This window comes from Hylobates moloch, unplaced genomic scaffold, assembly GCF_009828535.3.
Source record: "Hylobates moloch isolate HMO894 unplaced genomic scaffold, HMol_V3 SCAFFOLD_9, whole genome shotgun sequence".
In the NCBI taxonomy this organism is placed as follows: Eukaryota; Metazoa; Chordata; class Mammalia; order Primates; family Hylobatidae; genus Hylobates; species Hylobates moloch.
Window position 1 is genome coordinate 26006873 of NW_026652284.1, and position 24059 is coordinate 26030931.

The 24059-nt window shown below is 52.6% G+C and overlaps 3 protein-coding genes across 5 annotated transcripts in view; 2 read left to right on the top strand and 1 right to left on the bottom strand.

Annotated features, from left to right (window-relative positions):
- Positions 1-3859, top strand: part of SMPDL3B (sphingomyelin phosphodiesterase acid like 3B) — a 26305-nt gene extending 22446 nt beyond the window's left edge. Inside the window, exons 6-8 of the mRNA XM_032759486.1 lie at positions 402-582; positions 667-800; positions 3175-3859. Of these exons, the coding sequence (XP_032615377.1) occupies positions 402-582; positions 667-800; positions 3175-3537 (678 nt within the window). The 3' untranslated portion in view covers positions 3538-3859. The remainder of the gene's footprint in view (positions 1-401; positions 583-666; positions 801-3174) is intronic.
- Positions 3860-4677: 818 nt separating this feature from the next.
- On the top strand, positions 4678-19447 carry XKR8 (XK related 8). The gene is made up of 6 exons (XM_032759494.2): positions 4678-5075; positions 8506-8702; positions 12200-14147; positions 14226-14360; positions 18037-18110; positions 19359-19447. Exons 1-3 carry the CDS (start codon positions 4783-4785, stop codon positions 12895-12897), a joined length of 1188 nt encoding a protein of 395 aa, XP_032615385.1. The 5' UTR covers positions 4678-4782; the 3' UTR covers positions 12898-14147; positions 14226-14360; positions 18037-18110; positions 19359-19447.
- The window catches only part of EYA3 (EYA transcriptional coactivator and phosphatase 3), a 124019-nt gene continuing 115991 nt past the window's right edge, over positions 16032-24059 (bottom strand). For all 3 annotated transcript variants that reach the window (XM_032759489.2, XM_032759491.2, XM_058444313.1), the window contains one exon: positions 16032-20208. In XM_032759489.2, coding sequence (XP_032615380.1) covers positions 20128-20208 — 81 coding nt within the window. In that variant the 3' untranslated portion in view covers positions 16032-20127. The remainder of the gene's footprint in view (positions 20209-24059) is intronic.

The following is a 24059-nucleotide window of genomic DNA, read 5'->3' on the forward strand; positions in this document are numbered from 1 at the left end:
AAAAAAAAAAAAAAAAAAAAAAAAAAAAAGAATGGTTTCGTTGCAGTGTTCAAGCTCTCCAAGAGAAGAGTAGTCTTTGAAGAATTAGGAAGGCTTCATGGAGGAGGTGCTCTTTGAGTTAGGTTTTGAAGTGTGGGGAGGATTTACAGAAGTGAAAAGGAGAAGGGTACTCCAGGTGGCAGGCACAAGGCACGAGGTGGGAAGGTATGTGGTGCATTCATTGCAGGGCACAGGGAGAACGCCTGAATCTGCCTGGGAGATGGAATCCGGGAGGCCTTCAGGGAGGAGATACATTTGGGCCCGTCTACCTGCCTTTGGGGCAATTTGCAGGTTTTGAGAAGTAGAAATGAGGGTCTGGAGAGGGCATCTGTGAGCCTCTTCTGGGAACCCCTCCGTTTTAGGTGTACATTGTCGGCCACGTGCCCCCAGGGTTCTTTGAGAAGACGCAAAACAAGGCATGGTTCCGGGAGGGCTTCAATGAAAAATACCTGAAGGTGGTCCGGAAGCATCATCGCATCATAGCAGGGCAGTTCTTCGGGCACCACCACACTGACAGCTTTCGGATGCTCTATGATGATGCAGGTATTCAACCTGGAGGGCAACTGTCAGCTCCCTCCCTCCTTCTCTCTCCAGACCCTCTCAGTCCTGCTGTCTCTCTCCTGACAGGTGTCCCCATAAGCGCCATGTTCATCACACCTGGAGTCACCCCATGGAAAACCACATTACCTGGAGTGGTCAATGGGGCCAACAATCCAGCCATCCGGGTGTTCGAATATGACCGAGCCACACTGAGCCTGAAGGTCAGGAGTCCTGTGGAGGCCAGAGGAGGAGGGTGGGAGGGGTTTAAATGCATCACCGCCTTCCCTAACTCTCAGCTTACCCACCCTCCCCTGACCACTGAGCCTCAGGAAGGTTGAGCTCCTTCCACCCTTCTCCAGCGTAGGATCAGAACCCTGGAGGCACCTGCCGCCGAGTCAGGGCAGTGCCTCCCCAAGTCTCCTTTTCCCCTGGATGACTGTCACAGCCTCATACCTGGTCTCCCTGCCTCTGGCCCTGCCCTGCTATGGCCCATCTGCTACACAAGAGAGAACAAACTAATCTCCTATAGCACCACTTTCGTCTTGTCTCTGTCCTGCTCAAAAACCTTCAGTGGCTCCCCAGTGCCTTCAAGATAAAGTTGTGTCTCCTTGGCCTAGTACTCAAGGCTTCCCACAGCCTGACTTCAAGCCCATTGTCCACATTTTCCATACACAGATGAGGCTTCAGCCCCTAATTCTTTGGGCAGTCCCTCACCTTGTAGGATGAGCTTGTGGTTGTTGAGATGAAAAATATTATTCCTTTATTTATCCAACAAAATGCATTAAGTCTGTGCCATCGGCCAGGCCCTGTTCTAATCTCAGAAGATACGTAAATTTACAAAACAAAGTCACCCCTCTCCTGGACCTGACATCTTACAGGAGACGGACAATAAATATGTAGAATTAATTATAGTACTGAGAGAAGGGCTAAGGAGAAAATCAAAACAGTGAGGTGACAGGGTGACAGCTATGGGAGGTGTGTACTGTGTTAGGTGGGAAGGGGAAGCGTCCACATAAGGTGCCATTTGAGTTCTGAGTGTATTGAGGGAGTGAGTCATGTGGGTGTCTCGGGGAGGTGAAGGGAACAGCAAGACCCCTGGGGTGGGAATGTGCTTGGTAAGTTAGGGGAAGAGCACAGAGGCCACGTGGCCACAGTGAGAGCCACAAGGGGAGAGTGGGAGGGGAAGTCTGATCTTGCAGGCCTCCATGAAGACTCTGGATTTGGAGGGTTTGGTGCAGAAGAATGAAATCCTGTGACTTATAATTTTATGGAATCATCATGTCGGCTGTGCGGGGAACGGGCTGTAGGGGCAGGTGGGGGAGCAGTGAGGCCGTTTGGAGGGAAGGACAAATCCCAGATGACAGGATGGTGGCTTGGCCAGGGTGGAGGCAGTGAGATGGTGAAAAGTGCCAGATCCCGGATGAATTTTGGATGCAGGATTTGCTACAGTGGATATGGGCTGTGAGAAAAAGGGACGAATCCAGGAGGCTTCCAAGGCTTTTGGCCTGTGCAACGGATAGGCTGTGGCTGCCGATTACTGAGATGACTGGCAGGGTGATCAGGCTTCGGAGGGTCAGTCAGAGGTCTGGCTTTGGATCTGTTACCTTTGGGATGGCTAAATGGCATCAAGTGAAAGTGGTCAGGGAAGGGGCAAGTTGGAGCTTGAAGAGGTGAGGATAGAGATGTGATCTGGGGGTGGAGAGAGGACATTTAAAGCCAACGACTGGATGAGCTAACCCAGGTCCTTGAATCTAGTAAACGTAGATTAAGAAGGGGTCTGAGGGGTTTTAAGAGTGGCCCATTGTCCACATGGGCACTCCAAGGGTCTGAGCAAGGGGAATGGCAGGCTGCACCATCACCCCCTAACAGGGCCTCCATTCTCCTCAGGCAGGGAGTCAGCCCTGAGCTTGAATCCTGGCTCCACCACTCATAAGCTTTTTGATCTTTTGACCTCTGTGCCTCACTTGCTTCATCTGTAAAATGGGATTAACAGAACCTCACAGGGTTTGAGGAGGACTACATGAAATGATGGAATGTGCCATGCATACGGGCAGCGCCTCTTACCCCGTCTGCAGTGGCCTGAAGCAGGTTCATAAATGTACCTGGAACCTGCTGGACTGATGAACCCTGCAGAGTCTAGCCGTGAACGTGCACCTGGGTCCTAGGAGTCTACAGTTCATAATCTCTGTCATGCTTAGTGTCGCTCTTTTTAAGTTGCTTTTATCTATTCATTATGTAAATATTTACTGGGCATCTTCTCTGTGTACCCTAGCATGGTGAGACCTGGGGTAAACAACCTGGGGTCCAATCCTGCTACCACTGAATACCTGTATGAATACCTGCATGACCCTGGCCAAGTGAATTAACCTCTTTAGGCCTGAGTTTCCTCATGTGTGAAACCAGAGTAATAAGCACAGTTACCTCACTGGATTCAGAAGATGTCTGCCAAGCGCACTGTGTGCACAGCTAAGTGCTCAGTAACTACTAGTGGTCATGATCACTGCTCTAAAGAACCTGGGGGCAAATGCATGGTGCAGGATGGGGATGGAAGCAGACAGCTGCCCAAAGCTGGCCTACCCCAAACCCTTTTTCCAGGACATGGTGACCTACTTCATGAACCTGAGCCAGGCGAATGCTCAGGGGACGCCACGCTGGGAGCTCGAGTACCAGCTGACCGAGGCCTATGGGGTGCCGGACGCCAGCGCTCACTCCATGCACACAGTGCTGGACCTCATCGCTGGCGACCAGGGCACACTGCAGCGCTACTACGTCTATAACTCAGTCAGCTACTATGCTGGGGTCTGCGACGAGGCCTGCAGCAAGCAGCACGTGTGTGCCATGCGCCAGGTGGACGTTGACGCTTACACCACCTGTCTGTATGCCTCTGGCACCACACCCGTGCCTCACCTCCCGCTGCTGCTGATGGCCCTGCTAGGCCTGTGCACGCTCGTGCTGTGACCTGCCAGGCTCACCTTCTCCCTGGTAACGGGTAACGGGGGCAGCGCCCAGGATCATCCAGAGCTGGGCCCTCCACCATTTCCTCTGCACCTGAGGAGTGAACTGAAATAGGACAACCGAGTCAGGAAGCGAAGCCCCAGGAGCTGCAGCTCTCCGTGATCGCGCCACTGCACTCCAGCCTGGGTGACAAAGCCAGACTCTCTCCAAAATCCAAAAACAAACCAGAAACAGAAAAGAAATGACGACCCAAGACCCCTCCCACAAGCATACTTCTTTTGCGTTTTATGTTTTATTCACAAAACAAAGCTCATCATGCGTTTGATTCTGTGTTGTATTCCTTTTCTTTTCTTTTGAGACGGAGCTGGCTCTGTCGCTCAGGCCTGAGTGCAGTGGCGCCATCTCGGCTCACTGCAACCTCTGCCTCCCGGGTTCAAGCAATTCTGCCTCAGCCTCCTAGCTGGGACTACAGGCGCGCGCCACCATGCCCGACTAATTTGTATTTTTAGTAGAGACGGGGTTTCGCCATGTTTGCCAGGCTGGTCTCGAACTCCTGACGCCAGGTGATCCGCCCACCTGGGCCTCCCAAAGTGTTGGGATTACAGGCGTGAGTCCCCGCGCCCGGCCTCTATTCCTTTTCGTATGGAAATGAGGTAAATGAGGTTCACTCATTTGCAGGAACCTAACGCCCGCCCTCCCTCCACTCGGATCGCTGGCGTGAACCCAGCGGCCCCGTGCTCTCCGTGTATCCCCGGATCGAGGCGCACGCGTTGTTGCAAAGTCCCGCCCTTAGGGATTAGAATGTGCCTTTGCGTTTCGTTTTGTTTTGCAACAATTCAGGTGTGCGGGATCGCAGCCCTGGTCCAGGCTCTAGTCTTCCCGCCCTCTCGCTTTCTTGGGCCTCCGGGCGCCTCAAAGGTAAAACCAGGCCATTTGAAGCCTGCGAAGCGAAGGGCAGTCGGTCTTCAGGCCTAGCGGGCTTGGCTGGGCTGGGTCGGCGGACCCCTGGGCTGGCGGCGGGAACAGAGTATCGAGCGGCGTTTAGGTGGGGTTCGGGCGGGGGACCTGGGACAACCGCGGGCCTCGCTCCTCCCCGGACGGGGCGGGACGGGGGAAGTCCCGCCCAGCAGGCCCCGGCCCCGGGCCGCCCCGAGGGCTGCGCCCGCCTCCTTCCTGCCTCGGCAACCCCGGGCCCTGAGGGCAGGCCCCAACCGCGGAGGAGCAGGAGAGGGCAGATGCTGGCGGGCCATGCCCTGGTCGTCCCGCGCCGCCCTCCTTCGGGACCTGGTCCTGGGCGTGCTGGGCACCGCCGCCTTCCTGCTCGACCTGGGCGCCGACCTGTGGGCCGCCGTCCAGTATGCGCTCGGCGGCCGCTACCTGTGGGCGGCGCTGGTGCTGGCGCTGATGGGCCTGGGCTCGGTGGCGCTGCAGCTCTTCAGCTGGCTCTGGCTACGCGCTGACCCCGCCGGCCTGCACGGGTCGCAGCCCCCGCGCCGCTGCCTGGCGCTGCTGCATCTCCTGCAGCTGGGTTACCTGTACAGGTGAGTGCTTCGCCCCGGGAGGGGAGGAGTGTCGGAGCCCAGCACAGGTGACCCGCCATATGCCGGGAAGGGGACTGGGACAGGGAAGCAAGTCCTGTGGGCGCCTGGCCTGCAGGTGAGCGTGCAGCCATTTACGGAAAGGGAATCCCGGTAGACTGCCTTCATCCCAGCCCTGGCGTTCCTGGCACAGGTGAAGAAACTGAGGCCCAGGGAAGAAAGGGAGGCGCATGGGCCTTGAAGTCGGACCTCTCTGGGATCCGCTTCTGGCTTTGCCCCCTCTCGCCTCACTGCTGCATTTCTCTGAGCCTCAGTTTCCTCCTCCGTAGAAAGGAGGTGGTCGCCCTGAGACAGGTGTGACGGGCAGGCCTGTTGTGAGGAGTGAGCGAAAGAGTGAGAAGGCGCCTCGCACAGTGCCTGGCCTGTAATGGCAGGGGCTGCGGACTCCGTTCAGCACCCCGTGTTTCAGCATGGGCAGGGCCCTGGGAAGTCACTGACCTCTCAGTGGGGCTGTTTGGTTGCTGTTCCCATTGGGATGGGGATAGCGCCTGCCTGTTTGGTGAAGATGCAGTGAAATGACACCTGTCCACTGCCCTGGCCCAGAGTGAGCACTCAGCAACCTCGGCTCGCTTCTTGATGACCTGGGCCTCCCTGGGAGTTTCAGCAGCCCTGACCCCACGACAGCGCTTGTCCCTCACAAAGGCCGCCTCTCACCCTGTCTGCCTGGTTGTATTCTTCCCCCTGAAACTTGGCTTCCCACCCCAGACCCAGCAAGAGGGCAGAGATGGCCTCTGACTCATCCATGCCCGTGGAGCCAGCCAGGGCTGGGCACAGGCTGGGTCCTGGAAAATGTGTGTGGATTCTGCTCGTTTTGGGACCTGGTAGAGCCTCGTAGAGATGGGGAAACAAACCCAGGGCTCAGAGGCAGCGATGAAGCCAGGGCAGAGGGTGGTGTGGGCTGGGATGGGGCGGCCGGGGCCGGGATCCGCTCTTGAATCCGTTTGTACAGACTCTTGAGGTCTTGCCTTGACAAAGCTGCACGGGGTCTCCAGGAGTGGAGGAGAGGGGCCTTGAATGTGGCAGTTTTGCCTGAGGGATCGTGGAGACATCAGAAACCCCCGCGTGGGCATGAAGGGGTGCAGTTGTGAAGTCCTGGGCAGGCCTCCACGAGCCGTGAATCTGTAACTACCTCATGCATCTTTGTGGCCAGTATTTCTGCTGAGCTTGAGTCAGACAGACTGTGCTAGCTTTGGCTTTGGAAACGGGTCTCTGTTCCTGCTGGTGAATTGGCCGAGGCAGGGGCCCCTGCCAGGTCACTGGGGGACCATAGGCAAAGACTCTTGCTGAGGGAGAACCCCAGCCCGGCCTGCCTGCTCCTCGGTGTGTCCTTGGGTCCTTCCAGGGGAAGTCACAGTACCTGTCTGGTGAATGAGCTTGTGATGAGTGAACGGGGTTCCCTCCCAATAGGCAACCGAGAGCAAAGTTCTGGGTGGAGGGTCCTTCGTGCATCCTCCACTTACTCTTCATGCCAGTGGGTACCCCAGGCCTGTCTGTCCAACCTCTAGACTCTTAACTCTGCCCCAATTTCCATCCTTAACCATTCAGGGCCAGCCTCTTTTTTTTTTTTTTTTTTTTTTTTGAGACGGAGTGTCACTCTATCGCCCAGGCTGGAGTGCAGTGGCGCGATCTCGACTCACTGCAAATGCCGCCTCCCGGGTTCACGCCATTCTCCTGCCTCAGCCTCCCAAGTAGCTGGGACTACAGGTGCCCGCCACCACGCCTGGCTAATTTTTTGTATTTTTAGTAGAGACGGGGTTTCACCGTGTTAGCCAGGATGGTCTCGATCTCCTGACCTTGTGATCTGCCTGCCTCGGCCTCCCAAAGTGCTGGGATTACAGGCGTGAGCCACTGCGCCCGGCCAGGGCCAGCCTCTTAAATGGGATCCCTCCTTCCAATCTAACCCTCCTCCAGCCCTTCCCCGGTGTGGCCGGGGCAAGGCAGAGTCTGATTCCATCTGGCCTGTGCCCAGAAGTGCCCAAGAGGCAAATGTCCTCTTGCCCACAGGACCCCAGGAGATCTTGGGCACACTAAAGTTTGAGAACTACTGCCTCAGGCAACTTTATAGCATGCCTTTCCAGTTCAGGTTTGGATCCAAATCCTCATTGCAGTACTTATTAGCTGCTTATAATTTTTTGTTTGTTTTTTAAAAAGAGGCAGGGTCTGGTCAGGCTTGGTGGCTCATGCCTGTAATCTTAGCAGTCTGGGAGGCTGAGGTGGGCGGATCACTTGAGGTCAGGAGTTCGAGACCAGCCTGCTGAATATGGCAAAAGCTCATCTCTACAAAAATTAGCCAGGTGTGGTGGCGCATGCCTGTAATCCCAGCATCCCAGCTACTCCGGAGGCTGAGGCAGGAGAATCGCTTGAACCTGGGAGGTGGAGGTTGCAGTGAGCCGAGTTTGTGCCACTGCACTCTAGCCTGGGCGACAGGCGACAGACGCAGACTCTGTCTCCAAAAAGAAGAAAAAAAAAAAAAGAGAGAGAGAGGCAGGGTCTCTGTTGCCTGGGCTGGAGTGCAGTGGCACAATCAATCATGGCTCACAGTGGCCTTGAACTCCTGGGCTCAAGCTGTCCTCCTGTGTCAGCCTCCTGAGTAGCTTGGACTACAGGCTTGTACCACCACGCCCAACTAATTGAAAAAATTCTTTGTAGAGATGGGGCTTGCTGTGTTGCCCAGGGTGGTCTCAAACTCCTGGCCTCCAGTGATCCTCTTGCCTTGGCCTGTCAAAGTGTTGGGATTACAGGCATGAGCCACTGCACCCAGACCTTATTAGCTTCTTGATCCTGTTTCCCCATCTGTAAAATGGGCTTTTGTGAGAAGTAAACAGGACAAGGTTTGTGATGAGCTTGGGACAGTGCTTAGCCAGCAGGAGTAGAAGGTGTATTGATCCCCATTTTTGTTTTTTTTTTTTTTTTTTGAGACGGAGTCTTGTTCTGTCACCAGGCTGGAGTACAGTGGCGCGATCTCGGCTCACTGTAACCTCCGCCTCGCAGGTTCAAGAGATTCTCCTGCCTCAGCCCCCTGAGTAGCTGGGACTACAGGCGTGCACCACCACACCCAGCTAATTTTTTGTATTTTCAGTAGAGACGAGGCTTCACCGTGTTAGCCAGGATGGTCTCGATCTCCTGACCTCGTGATCATCCCACCTCAGCCTCCCAAAGTGCTGGGATTACAGGCATGAGCCACCACACCCGGCCTCGATCCTCATTTGACAGATGAAACGAGTTCAGTGAGGTTAGGACATTGCCGAAGGCCCCCATAGCACGGATGTGAGGAGCCAGGTTGGAGCCTGCGTCCACTCATTAGGTGGGTGGGAGGCTGAGGAATTCACAGGACACTAACCTGGCCCTCTGGGCATCTGTGTGTGCTGCCTAGGTGCGTGCAGGAGCTGCGGCAGGGGCTGCTGGTGTGGCAGCAGGAGGCGCCCTCCGAGTTTGACTTGGCCTACGCCGACTTCCTCTCCCTGGACGTCAGCATGCTGCGGCTCTTCGAGACCTTCCTGGAGACGGCGCCACAGCTCACGCTGGTGCTGGCCATCATGCTGCAGAGCGGCCGGGCCGAGTACTACCAGTGTGAGTGACGGCCTGTGGCTGCCCCTGTGTCGTGGCTTGGGCGGGGGCGGGGTCTCTGTCAAATGTCGGAACTGTTTTTATTCTTTTAAAAAGGCTGCTTAGAAAATAGGAGAACAAGGCCGGGCGCGGTGGCTCACGCTTGTAATCCCAGCACTTTGGGAGGCCGAGGCAGGCGGATCACGAGGTCACGAGATCGAGACCACGGTGAAACCCCGTCTCTACTAAAAATACAAAAAATTAGCCGGGCGTGGTGGCGGGCGCCTGTAGTCCCAGCTACTCGGAGAGGCTGAGGCAGGAGAATGGCGGGAACCCGGGAGGCGGAGCTTGCAGTGAGCCGAGATCGCGCCACTGCACTCCAGCCTGGGTGACAGAGCCAGACTCTGTCTCAGAAAAAAAAAAAAGAGAACAGGAGAACAGGCTTTAGTCAGGCAGATCTGGCTTGTAACCTAAAGTCACTCTACAGCTGTTTGAGTTTGGACAAATGCCTTGACCTCTCTGAGTATGTTTGTTCTCATCTGAAAAATGGGCTTAAATCCTCCTGCCTCATAAGGTTGATGAAAGGATTAAACGAGATGATGCAAAGAAAGCCCATTTCCTGGTACATAAGTTCCTGGTACAGAGTCTCACTCTGTCATCGCCCGTAGTGGAGTACAGCGGCCTGATCATGGCTCACTGTAGCCTCGACCTCCCAGGCTCAAGTGATCCTCCTGTCTCAGCCTCCTGAGTAGCTGGGACTACAGGCGTGTATCACCATGCTGGCTAATTTTTCTTTCTTTTTTTTTTTTTTTTTGTAAAGACGAAGTCCCACTTTGTTACCCAGGCTGGTCTTGAACTCCTGAGCTCAAGTAACCTCCTGCCCCAGCCTCCTAAGATGCTGGGATTACAGGTGTCGGCCACTGTGCCTGGCCTACAAGTCTTAATTGTAATTTTTATAATTTTGAAGATAATGAAGTGTGTAAGGTGCCTGAGACAGTGTAGGTAACTTTTTAGTTAAGAAACAATTTAATACGTTGGGAGGCCAAGGTGCACAGGTCGCTTGAGGCCAGAGTTGGAGACCATCCTGGGTAGCATCATGAGACCTCATCTCTTCAAAATTTTAAAAAAGAAACAAGAAACAATATATTGAATGCCTTCTTCCAGTCAGGTTTTCATTGTGCATCTCTTCTGTGCCTGTTACTGTGCTGGGGACACAGCAGTAAACAAGATGAACCCAGCCCCTGCCCTGCCAGGATGATAGACTAAAACAAGTAGCTACGGCTGAGTGACTGGAAAAGGGAGAGGCAGGTAGCAGAGGCTCACGGGGCCCCCTAAGCACGGGTGAAGTTTATTTTATTTTTATTTTTATTTTTATTATTTTTTTATTATTTATTATTATTTTTTTTGAGACGGAGTCTCGCTGTGTCGCCCAGGCTGGAGTGCAGTGGCGCAGTCTCGGCTCACTGCAAGCTCCGCTCCCGGGTTCACGCCATTCTCCTGCCTCAGCCTCTCTGAGTAGCTGGGTCTACAGGTGCCCGCCACCACGCCCGGCTAATTTTTTTGTATTTTTAGTAGAGACGGGGTTTCACCGTGGTCTCGATCTCCTGACCTCATGATCCGCCCGCCTCGGCCTCCCAAAGTGCTGGGATTACAAGCGTGAGCCACCGCGCCCGGCCGAGTGAAGTTCATAGTGGGGAGCTTTGGGAGGGTTTCTGCCCATAAAAGGAAAGTGACTTGCCCATTTGCACAGACCCAGACAGTGGCCAAGCTAAAGAGGGCCCCCACCCACATCCGATTCAGGGTCCAAGCCTTCCCTTTTGCCTTCCTCCGCCGCTACCATAAATGCCACAGCCTCTCAAGGAACCAGTCCTCACTCTACCGTCACTCGCTGTATGACCCGGAGAGCCTTCCTGTGGAAGATGGAGGTTGGACTCGATCTCCAAGGGCCCTTTCGTCTTGCTAGTCTGAGTCTGTACATTGATGGAAAAAACAGTAATAGCAGCTGTCACAGTCGAGTGCGCCTGAGTCTGTATATTGATGGAAAAAACAATAATAGCGGCTGTCACAGTCGAGTGCCAGCTACTAGCCAGGCCCTGTGGGAAGCGCTTACAGTCATCATTGCTCATGTTCACAGCAGCCCTGTAGGTTTGTGCTATATTGATCTCCATTTTTAAAGAGGTGCAGAAAGGTGAGTGACTTGCCCTGGGTTACTGGGCACTCACTGGGCACACGTTTTTGTCTGTTGAGGGTTGGGGGTGTCTAGAACCAGGGCCAAGTGCAGACAGTCTGCACTGCGAGTGTGGCAGGGGGTAAGGGGGCGAGACAGATTTTCCCTACTTTTTATTTAGCAAACATCTCTTTCGCTGCTGTTATGTGCCAGGTACTGGGCTGCTGGGGGATCCCAAGTGAGCAGAGTCTGTTTTCTACCCTTGAGGAGCTCAGAGATAAGGAAATAGATAATTACTGTGTGATGAGACTCCAGACAGAGGTGGGTGGCATGGTACAGGGATACCTGACACAGCTGAGTGGGTGGTGGGGGGTCAGGGTGGGTAATTCCAGGGGCTCTTCAAGCTGGGGCCTGCGGGGTAACGGAGGAGTAGGCTGGGGAAGTGGGGCATGTGCTTCTGGCAACCTAACAGCCTGGGCAGAGCTTGTCAAGGTCACGGAAGGTGGCATGCTGGGTGAACTGGAAGAACATCAGCCCTGCTGAGACCTGGGCGAGGCTAATGGGCACAGATCTGTTTCCAGGCTAGGAGTGGGTTCTGGGCGCCTAATAGGTTCCCAGTAAACATCTGTCGAATGACTGCGGTGGACGGGGACAGGGGAAGCAGCAGTCAGGAGACGTGCCGGTGCCACTTCCATCCCTCCCTGGAGGCCCTTGTGCTTCTGTTCCAGGATTGGCAACCAGGAGGTGGGATAGGACCTCTGTTGTAAACTTCTGGATCTTGGAAAATCAAGATTAGGGGTCAGTCCGATGGCCTCTGGTCTGGGAGGGGAGGGGAGTGGGGAGACCTTCTGTCCACACAGCAGGGACATGTCTCCTGGCCCTGAGGGCAGCTTTAGCCGGAGCCTGTTGCCACCTCATGGGATTTTCTACTCCCTTTTTGAGACTAAGAAAGAGGGAACTGAGACTTGATTTTCAGACACAAGAAAGGCTTGTGTTCTTCCCAGAAAGAAAGGGTTATGGGGCCCTGGAAGATACCCAGGGTGCAGCCAAGGCCCAGGGGTGCTGAGTGCTGGGTGGGCCACAAGTCACATCCTTTCATCTTTGACAAATACCACCCGGATAGCACCTACGCAGCAAAGCACTGTGGTGAGGGGCAGGCTCTATATTAGGAGTCATAGCTTTTTGGTTATGGGAACTCACTGGGTCTTCTCCAGCTGCAGATTTGCCTTCAACAAACGAGGGATTCTAATACCTACCCCAGGGTTGCTGGGAGGACCCCCACGGTACCTGCGACCCCTGGGGAGTGCCAAGCAGGCTGGCCCCAGGACTCACTGTTCCCTTCTACTCTTTGCAGGGGTTGGCATCTGCACGTCCTTCCTGGGCATCTCGTGGGCACTGCTCGACTACCACCGGGCCTTGCGCACCTGCCTCCCCTCCAAGCCCCTCCTGGGCCTGGGCTCCTCTGTGATCTACTTCCTGTGGAACCTGCTGCTGCTGTGGCCCCGAGTCCTGGCTGTGGCCCTGTTCTCAGCCCTCTTCCCCAGCTATGTGGCCCTGCACTTCCTGGGCCTGTGGCTGGTACTGCTGCTCTGGGTCTGGCTTCAGGGCACAGACTTCATGCCGGACCCCAGCTCCGAGTGGCTGTACCGGGTGACTGTGGCCACCATCCTCTATTTCTCCTGGTTCAACGTGGCTGAGGGCCGCACTCGAGGCCGGGCCATCATCCACTTCGCCTTCCTCCTGAGTGACAGCATTCTCCTGGTGGCCACCTGGGTGACTCATAGCTCCTGGCTGCCCAGCGGGATTCCACTGCAGCTGTGGCTGCCTGTGGGAGGCGGCTGCTTCTTTCTGGGCCTGGTTCTGCGGCTTGTGTACTACCACTGGCTGCACCCTAAGTGCTGCTGGAAGCCCGACCCTGACCAGGTAGACGGGGCCCGGAGTCTACTTTCTCCAGAGGGGTATCAGCTGCCTCAGAACAGGCGCATGACCCATTTAGCACAGAACTTTTTCCCCAAGGCTAAGGATGAGGCTGCTGCGCCAGTGAAGGGATAGGTGAACGGCGTCCTTTGAAGCAGGATCAGACCCAGCCGGCAGCGATGGAGAGTGACTCTGCTGGCAGAAGGCAGGCGAGGATAAGCTAACGACGCGGCTGTGGCCTCTATGCACTCAGCAAGAGTGGGACGCCTGTGCTGGGCCAGGTAGCAGGGACAGTGCCGAGTGGGGCAGAGGCCTGCTTTCAAGGAGTTCACAGTGAACAAGATGAGGAGGGCTAGGCCCTGGAGGGTCAAGAGCTCCAGTTACGTACAAGACACTTTGGGAGGAAAGAAGACTACCTTTTCCCTCCTGCCATTGGTATAGCTGGTGCCCGCAAAACTTATACCTCCCTCCCTGGCCACCTCTAAAATGACTGGTATAGGTGCTGCCCCACCCCTTAGCTCCCCCATCCTGGGCTAGGAGGCCACAGGGGCTGTCCTCTAGAATTCTTCCTCCCCTCCCCCACACCGTTCATTCAGTTCATGAAACAAATCTTTGCCAAGAGCAGTTTATGTGCCAGGAACATCATTCTGTCCTTGCAACCTGGAACAAGACCAGCTACCACCCTAGCTTCATCCCCTACTTGCACCAACCAGTCCCGGGTTAGATCTCAAATGCTGGAAGCCAGGGATGCCCAACTCAGGGTGGCCCCAGTCAGAACCTCTGGGATCTCAGTGAAGCTGGCCTGGCCTCTGCCCCTGTTCTCAAGGGGCTGCTTTTCAACCAAGAGCCTTGTGAGCCTGGTCTGAGCCTTGCACAGCCACTGAGTACTTTTTATGCCTTAGCCAGTGTACCTCCTACCTCAGTCTATGTGAGAGGAAGAGAATGTGTGTCCCTGTGGGTCTCTGCAAGTGACAGACGTGTTGTTTTCAACAGTATTATTAGGTTATGATTAAAGCCTCATGAAATCCTCCAACCTAGTCTGTGTCATCAAATGAAATCTCCTATGGAATTCAGAGCCTGAACTAGAAGAGGTCAGGGACATAAAATCTACCTCTCAAAATCAGTCAAGGTCCACGAAGAGAGAGAGGGCTGGCTCAGGTGGGGCTTCTCAACCTCGTGTTTGAAGTTTCAGGAGCTGGTGAGCCAGCGTGGGGTTGACAGCTCAGCTGGAGATCAGAATCCAGATCTGGGCTGACTTAGTGAATCCTGTTCAACACCAGCTCTGCTGCTGGTCCCAGCAGGAGTGGCCACAGACACATTTAGGGCCAAGAAGTGAATATAGTTGCCTGGTGAAGAAAGGTCTTTTTGCTGGGAGCTCTGAGAGGGTAAGTGATGAGGTGCCTTAGGGGATGTGGATGTGGTGGGTGATGGTGCTGGGAAAGTGGAACCTTTTGCTGTTCTAGGAGGTCCATGGTTTGGAGAAACAAGGGACAGAAAAGTCACTTGAGCTAGAGAAGAAAAGGTTCCAGTCACCGCTGTGATGGGATCCAGGATCGTCTCAGCTCTGTTACTGTTCTGGTGGAGACACAAAAACCAGGGTAAGTAAAACATTTAGTGTATCAGATAGTGTTAAGTGCTAAAAGAAAAAGGGAAAGGGATAGGGAGAGAGAGTAGGTATTTGTGTGTTGGGGGTGGGAATTACAACTTTGTATAGAATGGCTAGGGAAGGCCTTCCTGCAAAACCGGTAAGCTGGTTAGCAGTGGCTTGGGTGTGGCCTATAAATGTCATGAGAAGGAGCAGAACCTGGAGTCACTGGTAGCTTGAACCACTGTGGCGGAAGGAATGATGCAAACAGAATTCCACTGGATGAAGAAGCACTTGTAACCGCTCTATTGGCCTGGAGCTAAAGACGACTCAGAGATGAAGGGTGGGGGCAGGGAGAGGATCTGGGAAGATGATGCTGGTGACTTTTACACACAAGCAATTGTTAGAGGCAGAAAGGATCCTGCAGATCGTCCTGTCTAGTGATTTTCAGGCTTTTGAATATTGTGTACCTATAAAATGGCCAACATGGTTGCAACTTAATTTTAACAAAAAAGGGCATTAAAAACTACCACCATTTGGCTGGGCATGGTGGCCCATGCCTGTAATCCCAGTACTTTGGGAGGCCAAGGCGGGTGGATCACCTGAGGTCGGGAGATCGCAACCAGCCTGACCAACATAGAGAAACCCCATCTCTACTAAAAATACGAAATTAGCCAGGCGTGGTGGCACATGCCTGTAATCCCAGCTACTCGGGAGGCTGAGGCAGGAGAATCGCTTGAACCCGGGAGGCAGAGGGTGCAGTGAGCCAAGATCGTGCCATTGCACTCCAGCCTGGGCAACAAAAGCAAAACTCCACCTCAAACAAAACAAAACAAAAAACTACCACCATTTATTTTCATCATCTCATAAAAGGATGTACCAATCTTAGAACAAAGACCATTCTTCTAATTGAATACATGTAAACATATACACACACCTGAAATTGCAGGAAGAGATGGAGATGTTTATCTACTCTGCTTGGAAATCAATGCCTCTAATATTTGTACTTATAACTGAGTAGGGATATAGCAGCTAACGGGTTTGCTTCAACTAATGTGCACCTAATGAAGAAAACATTTAATAACTAGAATAGGCAACTTCCTTTGTTCTCGGGAATTTTTGGAAAAATACATCTTATAGTCTGACATGTATGGTACTTGGAAGCTAGAACCCAATTCTGATTTCCTTCATTGGACTAAAAGGCAGAAAGGCTTTGTGACTGTTTTCCAGACCAGAGAGATACAGCCAGACCCAAATCAGAGAAATGAAATGAGAAAAAGTAGTTGATGTGACATGAAATCAGGGCAAATCAAATGAGGTTTGATACCAGTTTGTCAGTTTTATCGCTTTTGTGGTTTAGGTGCAGCGCAGCAAGGTACTGATTTCTCTCCTTGATAAATTTCAGCACATTTGGCAACGAATGAAATCTTTTCTCACTCCAGTTCTAAACTTTAAAAGCAATATATTTTAGAAATACATTCTCCCATGCAAATTATTTTAAAATATTTTCCCATGTATATTTATACCAAATGGTTTGTTTTTACTTTTTTGGTGAAATGACCCAGTTACTGAAAGGGTGACATCTTTCTACTGAACTCTTTAGAATTTTTATGAAGCCATAATTAGGACCCCACACAGCTGGGCAACTGTGCTGCTCCTATTCAGAAAAGACACAGGAGCAAACTATAGAAAATAAAAACTTTATTTTTTTCAAGTTTATAAGATAGTTCCCATTACATATAACATTATGGTCACGGATTCTACAGCCACAAATGCCCGCAGTCACATAAATATATCCAATCTGATCAATGCCTTTTCCTGCTAACAGAGGCACCTGAAGTTCAGAGGGAGAGTCGCATTTTGAGTAGAAGTCGTCCTTAATGGGAGGGCTCCTGTCAGTGCATTAGGAACTAGCCAAGGAGCCTTGCTTGCCAGAGCTGTCTGACTCAGAGGAGAGGAAGGGACAGATGGCCTGCTGACTGGGGCTGAGGCAGAACTAGATTTTCTCTCTTGTGGTTTAAGATATTTTAGAATCTCGGAATTCAGATCCTATAGCGTGAATATCTGGGGAGTTCTAACTTCTGGATGAAAAAGGAAACCAATTTAGTGGTAAGAAATAGAAGCCTGCTTAAGAGGGACCCTAACTGCCTCCTTGAGGAGTAAGGAGTCAGAGGAAGACCCTAAGCTCACCACTCCTTGGTCCAGACCATTGCTCTACCCCATACTCCTCTCCCCCGTGGTTCAGTGACACTGACAACCATTCAAGGTAGTAAACATCTAGAAGCTCCACATGCTGCAGCTAGAGTTTGTCAATCAGATTCTATTTGGAACTTTAAAGCTGAGTTTGTGTAAACTGCGAACAAGCTGTGGCATCAGTCTCTTGGGACAACTCACTAGCTTTACAGAAGACAGGAACACCCCAAATCAAACAAAAGCCCACATAGGCATCTAAATCTGGAGCAGGTGTCCATTCTTCTGGACACTACCAGCTGCCCCAGGGGCACTGGACAGGGTGATGCTAAGGCACAGTCAGTTTTACATTCGAAAATCAAGCCACCTCCTCAACCCAAGACACACCTCACTCCAGATCTACTGCTAGAGAGAGCCCTCACTGTGACATTACAGACCCATCTTGTAGAACCCACAGTGCCTGGCCAGGCACGGTGGCTCATGCCTGTAATCCCAGCATTTTGGGAGGCCGAGGCGAGCAGATCACCTGAGGTCAGGAGTTTGAGAACAGCCTGGTCAACATGGTGAAACCCCATCTCTACTAAAAATACAAAAATTAGCCAGGCGTGGTGGTGGGTGCCTGTAATCTCAGCTAATCAGGAGGCTGAGGTAGGAGAATCGCTTGAACCTGGGAGGTGGAGGTTGCAGTGAGCCGAGATCATGCCACTGTACTCCAGCCTGGGCGACACAGCGAGACTCCATCTCAAAAAAAAAAAAACAAACAAAAAAAACCCCACCATGCCCAGCTAGGGAAGGACTCATCATTTGGCTAATTTCATGAGGACTCTAATGAAGAGGGCCTCCCCCTGATGAATGGACCCACAGTGTCCTTTGGTCCTCAGCTTCCAACAGCTCTTAATCCTACCCACTTATTTTCCTTTCCAGATTTTTGTGTTGGGGTGGAGAAAAAGGCAGGGTAATTACAGAGAGCACTGTGTTCCCTGGACAATTCATTTTGGCAAAGAGCCAAGAAGCTCCTGTTTTCTCTCTTCCATTTAAATGAGGGTGGCAACAACCAGGAATGAGCAGAGACTGCTCTGCTCAGCCTCCTTACCTTTCTTGGCCAAGTTCAAGTGCCTTTTGGAAAGAGCTAAGCTAGGAAGTCAGAGTAAGAGGAAAAAAGCCATTGATAAAAGTGAGTTCAAGTTATATTCTAAAATAAAGAGCTCCCAAAAGGGTGGAGAGGGAAGTATCTGTGTGTGTGTGCTTGTGTGCATGGTGGGGGTACGACTCCACAGCCTCACAAACCTGAAGCGCAGCACAACAGCCGTGGCCTTTGTCCAGGATAAAAACCTAACAGCTGTACTGCATAAGGGGAGGGTTTGAGGACTCAGAGTAAAACCTAGAGCTTCCTAAGATCAACCATCAAACAAGGCACAGCAGCATCTAGGCAACTATGCTGAATACAGACCAAGGGAAGGCCTACCTCACACTACATCTCCCTCCTCCCAACCCCACAGGAAACGAGGCCAAAGAGGCAGCTAAGTAAAGGAGCACCTACTTCAGCTACAGCAAAAACTTACTCCTTAAAATCGTGAGTCATGAGCACTTTTCAATGAGTTCTGAAGAAATGTGTATACCAGCCTCTCTCTGTTGCTATCTGGGTGGCCTGGCATTGGAAGGAGTCTTGCCTCTTTGTGCTGCAACATGTCTGGAAATGGGTATGCAGAGTCTCTGGTGACAAGCAATTATAGCTGGGGTTGGTCAACAATGCCTCCTTCTGCGGACCAATCCTGCATCTCAATCTGAGGTGCTTGTATCATCTCTCTCTGTGCAGCCTGGGAGAGGCTGAACTTCCTCAGCTCTAGGGAATTTTATCCTGCTTGAGCAGATGCCCAAATTGCTCGTGGAGGGATGGGGCATCCAACAATCATGGCTGGGCTGGAAGGCTGTGACTAGTGCCTGGGCACCCACCAATCTGCCCAGAGGTCGAGAGATGCTCCTGCATTTGGCCCAGGATTCAGTTTGGGCCATGAAGTAGGGAATGATGCAGTACTCTCATTTAAATCAGGAAAGTCTGGCTGGGCGCAGTGGCTCATGCCTACAATCCCAACACTTTGAGAGGCCAAGGTGGGAGGATCGCTTGAGGCCAGGTGTTCAAGACCAGCCTTGGCCACAATGTGAAACCCTGTCTGTACCTCCCCTCCCCCAACAATCAGCAAAGTCTTTCTGGTTTCCTACTTTAGAATGGGATTTGAGAAGCAGGGTTTTCCATGGGAAAATTTAAATACAGCAATCTGCTCTTCAGTTTCAGGCAGAGATCTGGGTAAATATATACCTGCGACATCCTTCATATGGCTTAGGGCTTCCACAAAGGAAGTCAAATACATTGGCAGTTTTGGCCAAAATGTAGTTATAAGCATGTTTTTAGATTTGATTTGAATTCTTGGGTCTAATACCCGGGGACTGGCCAGAGCTGCCTGGAGGTGGACATGAGGTGCAGAGGGCAGGAAAGGGGTAAGAACCTAGCATTATGATGACTAAGAAGGAAGAAGCTGCAGGGGCGAGCATCTGATGGGAAATGGGTGCTTCTCTGCAGGAAGAATAGGTAGAACCTTTCGGTCTCAAGAGCCAAAGAAGCCGCAATTCATAAGACGCTTTAGTTCCTTCTCTCCAGTTTGGAAGCTAAGCCTCCTGGGATACAGTCTGAATAAGAGTCAAGCTGAAGGAGTTTTTAGGGTTGTGTCATTTGACTAAAGGGAAAAGGGACTGGAAAGAAGACTAAGGCTTCTAGATGGGAAATGCCAAAGTTTACAGTTACTCAGTGTCCGGTGCCCCACAGTTCACCAGCTAGGAGATGGAAGGACAGGAACGGAATCATCCTAGAGAGCCGACCACTGGAGCAGCTACAGAGGTGCTACTGCCACAGAGAGGTATTTTAGATATTTCAATTCTTATTTTCAAGACTTTAAACACTCTTTTCTTGCTAGAAAATGAAAGTGGGGGAAACCTGCGTCAAAGATCAGACCCTTACCTATAAAAATAACATACACATTCGCTGGAAATAAGTGAGATTCTAAGCTACAGAGACTCTAAGACTGCAAGAGATGTTATCATAAAAGTCTGCTGCATTTATCTGATCACCATAAGTTATTAGTAATTCTCAATCTGGTCATGGACTAACAGTGCAACTCTGCCCCAGGAATTTCCTTTTCTTTTTCATTTTTTGAAAACAAAAAACAAAAAAAACCACAGAAAAATTAAAAGCACTGTAGCTGCAGTGAGTCCACTGTTCTCTCTATCCAACTGTCCCTGCTTCTGTATGGAGATGAACACGGGGCTGCAGCTCACTCTTAGCAAAAATTGCAGCTGTTGGTTCTGATTGTGTTCTCGCCAGCATTCCATGGATAAAGACAGACAGAGAGAGGGAGAGAGGGAGGGAAGAGAGGGAGGGAGAGAGGGAGGGGGGAGAGAGAGAGAGAGAGAAAGAGAGAGAGACAGAGACAGAGACACAGAGGGAGACAGACAGAGAAAGTTCTCAGTTGGTTCCAGTCTCCAGCTCCCTTCAGGAGTGAAAAGGAGCTCAAGGGGAAAGCTCCTCATTCCAGTTCTTAGAGAAAATCAAGCTCTAAAGCCTGGTGAAGGGATACTAGGTCTCCGTGGTTTGTGATCCTCCAGAAAGGCATGTTGTGCTGGAAGAGAGTGGGAATAGCTGGTTAATCCAACTTTTTCTGAGAGCTTATATTAAATATTTGCCCATAATCTTTCCTCAACACACCTCTCCCCAAGGTACATGGTAACCCTATCTATCCCTGCCTCATAGGGCTGTTATAATGATCAAATAATCATATGTATAAGGGCCTTGTACATTGCACACTTTATAAATGTGAGAAATTTTAAATAGGTTTCAGTGGTACTTTGTGCTTTTGAGAGATTACCTGTTCTAGCTATTATTTTGAAGACAGGGTCTTGCTGTGTCACCCAGGCTGGAGTGCAGTGGTGTGATTATAGCTTACTGTGGCCTTGAACCCCTGGGCTCAGGCAATCCTCTTACCCCAGCATCCTGAGTAGCTGGAACTACAGGCATTCCAGTTATTATATAAGGTCTTAAGGATCAAATAAAATGGCCCAGGTGAAAAATCAGTACTTGATATAAGATTATATTGTCTTGTGGATGGTCAATTTCTTGTAAGTTTCAGAACTACAAGACCTAAATCTTTTTTTTTTTTTTTTTTTGAGACAGGCGCTCATTCTGTCACCTAGGCTGGAGTGTAGTGGTATGAACATGGCTCACTGCAGCCTTGACCTCCTGAGCTCAAGCAATCCTCCCACCTCAGCCTCCCAAGTAGCTGGGACTAAAGGCATGTGCCACTACGCCTGGCTAATTCTTTATTTTTTGTAGAGATGAAGCCTCACTATATTGTCCAGGCTGGTCTTGAACTCCTGGGCTCAAGCAATCCTCCCACCTTGGCCTCCCAAAGTTCTAGGGATTACAGGCATGAGCCACTGTGCCTGGAGGCCATATTTTTTTTTTTTTTTTTTTTTTTTTTTAGTCTCACTCTGTCACCCAGGCTGGAGTGCAGTGGCGCAATCTCAGCTCACTGCAAGCTCCGCCTCCCAGGTTCATGCCATTCTCCTGCCTCAGCCTCCCGAGTAGCTGGGACTACAGGCACCCGCCACGACGCCCGGCTAATTTTTTATATTTTTAGTAGAGACGGGGTTTCACCGTGTTAGCCAGGATGTTCTCGATCTCCTGACCTCATGATCTGCCCATCTCGGCCTCCCAAAGTGCTGGGATTACAGGCGTAAGCCACTGTGCCCGGCCGATATTTTTAAATTAATTAAATTAATTTTTTATATTTTTTGAGACAGAGTCTCACTCTTTTGCCCAGGCTTGGGTGCAGTGGTGCTGTCTCAGCTCACTGCAACCTCCACTCCCAGGTTTAAGTGATTCTCACGTGGAGGCCATATTTTAAAGGAGGGCTTTGATAAACCCAAGTGTTGGAAACCATGTTCTATGAAGCTGAGGAGATTAACTTTCCTAACATCTAGTTGAAACTGGTTCCAAGTTACTCAGAATATTGAGGTCCTAGAACACAGTTATTTTGGCATATACCCTAGTTGTTTTTCAAGCCAGCTGCTCACACATAGTATTTAAAAGGCTATTAACATACAGAAGAGGAAACCGACTTGTTATGTTCAAGAATGCCAGACTAGAGGCCAGGTGCAGTGGCTCATGCCTGCAATCCCAGCACTTTGGGAGGCTGAGGTGGGTGGATCACCTGAAGTCAGGAGTTTGAGACCAGCCCGGCCAACATGGCAAAACCCTGTCTCTACTAAAAATACAAAAATTAGCTGGGAGTGGTGTGGTGTGCACCTGTAGTCCCAGCTACTTGGGAGGCTGAGGCATGAGAATTGCTTGAACCCAGGGGGCAGAGGCTGCAGTGAGCCAAGATCATGCCACTGCACTCCAGCCTGGGCGATGGAGTGAGACTCCATCTCAAAAACAAAACACAACAAAAAAAAGAATGCCAGACTAGTATGTGAAGGTAGAGAAATTTTTGCCCAGTGGAAGGGGGAACACCCTAACAGCTTGGTTGACCCCACGGTGGAATAGGCTACTGGGAACCAGTGTCCTCATCCTTGGGCATATTCAAGCAAGGACTAGAGAGACTTCTGTCAGAAAGGCTGCAGAAAAGATCCTTCACAGAGTATAGGTTGAACTGGATAAAGTGCTAAGGCATTTTCCAATGAGTATATACTTTTTTTGTTTGTTTTTTTTTTGAGACAGGGTCTTGCTCTGTTGCCCAGGCTGGAGTGCAGTGGCACGATCTTGGCTCACTGCAACCTCCGCCTTCAGGGTTCAAGCAATTCTTGTGCCTCAGCCTCCTGAGTAGCTGGGATTACAGGAGTGCACCACTATGCCCGGATAATTTTTATATTTTTAGTAGAGACGAGATTTCACCATGTTGGCCAGGCTAGTCTCGAACTCCTGACCTCAGGTGATTTGCCTGCCTCGGCCTCCCCAAGTGCTAGGATTATAGGCATGAGCCACCGTGCCCAGCCTCAATGGATGTATTCTATTGTAGACGATTAAAGACTCCTTCTTCCTTCTCTCCCTCCCTCCCTCCCTCCCTTTCTTTCTGTCTTTCTCTTTCTTTCTCCCCGTGGCCTGACCTGCAATCTACTCGGCTCGCTGCTGCCCCGCACCGCGAGCTGCCTGGGACTGCTGGCGCGCGCCACCGCCGCTGCCTGCTTTTTCGCCATTGGCGGCAGGCGCGGTTTCGCCATGTTGGCCACGCTGCTCTCCAGCTCCTAGCCCTGAGTGCTCTGCCCGCCACGGCCTCCCAGGGTGCTGGGACTGCAGACGGAGTCTCGCTCACTCGGTGCTCGCTGTTGCCCGGGCTGGAGTGCGGTGGCGTGGTCTTGGCTTACAGCAGCCTCTGCCTCCCAGCCGCCTGCCTTGGCCTACCAGGGTGCTGGGATTGCAGCCCCTGCTGGGCCGCCGCCCCGTCTGGGAGGTGGGGACCGTCTATGCTCGGCCGCCCCTCTGCCCAGCCTCCCCATCTGGGAAGTGAGGAGAGCCTCTGCCCGGCCACCCATCGTCTGGGAGGTGAGGAGCGCCTCTGCCCGGCCACCCATCGTCTGGGAGGTGAGGAGCGCCTCTGCCCGGCCACCCATCGTCTGGGAGGTGAGGAGCGCCTCTGCCCGGTGACCCATCGTCTGGGAGGTGAGGAGCGCCTCTGCCCGGCCGCCCCGTCTGGGAAGTGAGGAGCGCCTCTGCCCGGCCGCCCCGTCTGGGAAGAAGTGAGGAGTGCCTCTGCCCGGCCGCCCCGTCTGGGAAGAAGTGAGGAGCGCTTCTGCCCGGCCACCCATCATCTGGGAAGTGAGGAGCGCCTCTGCCCGGCCACCCATCGTCTGGGAAGTGTGGAGCGCCTCTGCCCGGCCACCCATCGTTTGGGAAGAAATGAGCAACGCGTCTACCCGGCCGCCCCGTCTGGGAAGTGAGGAGCGCCTCTGCCCGGCCGCCCCGTCCGGGAAGAAGTGAGGAGCGCTTCTGCCCGGCCGCCCTGTCCGGGAAGAGGTGAGGAGCACCTCTGCCCGGCCGCCCCATCTGGGAAGTGAGGAGCGCCTCTGCCCGGCCACCCCGACTGGGAAGAAGTGAGGAGCGCCTCTACCCGGCCGCCCCTGCCCGCCCCCCACTGGAATAGACATGCCCGGCCCCATCCACCTGCGGCCCCCTCCGGGCGGCCGCCCCGTCCGGGAAGAGGTGAGGAGCGCCTCTGCCCGGCCGCCCCGTCTGGGAAGTGAGGCGCGCCTCTGCCCGGCCACCCATCGTCTGGAAGTGAGGAGCGCCTCTGCCCGGCCACCCCGTCTGGGAAGTGAGGAGCGCCTCTGCCCGGCCGCCCCGTCCGGGAAGAGGTGAGCGCCTCTGCCCGGCCGCCCCGTCTGGGAATAAGTGAGGAGCGCCTCTGCCCGGCCGCCCCGTCTGGGAAGAAGTGAGGAGCACTTCTGCCCGGCCACCCATCGTCTGGGAAGTGAG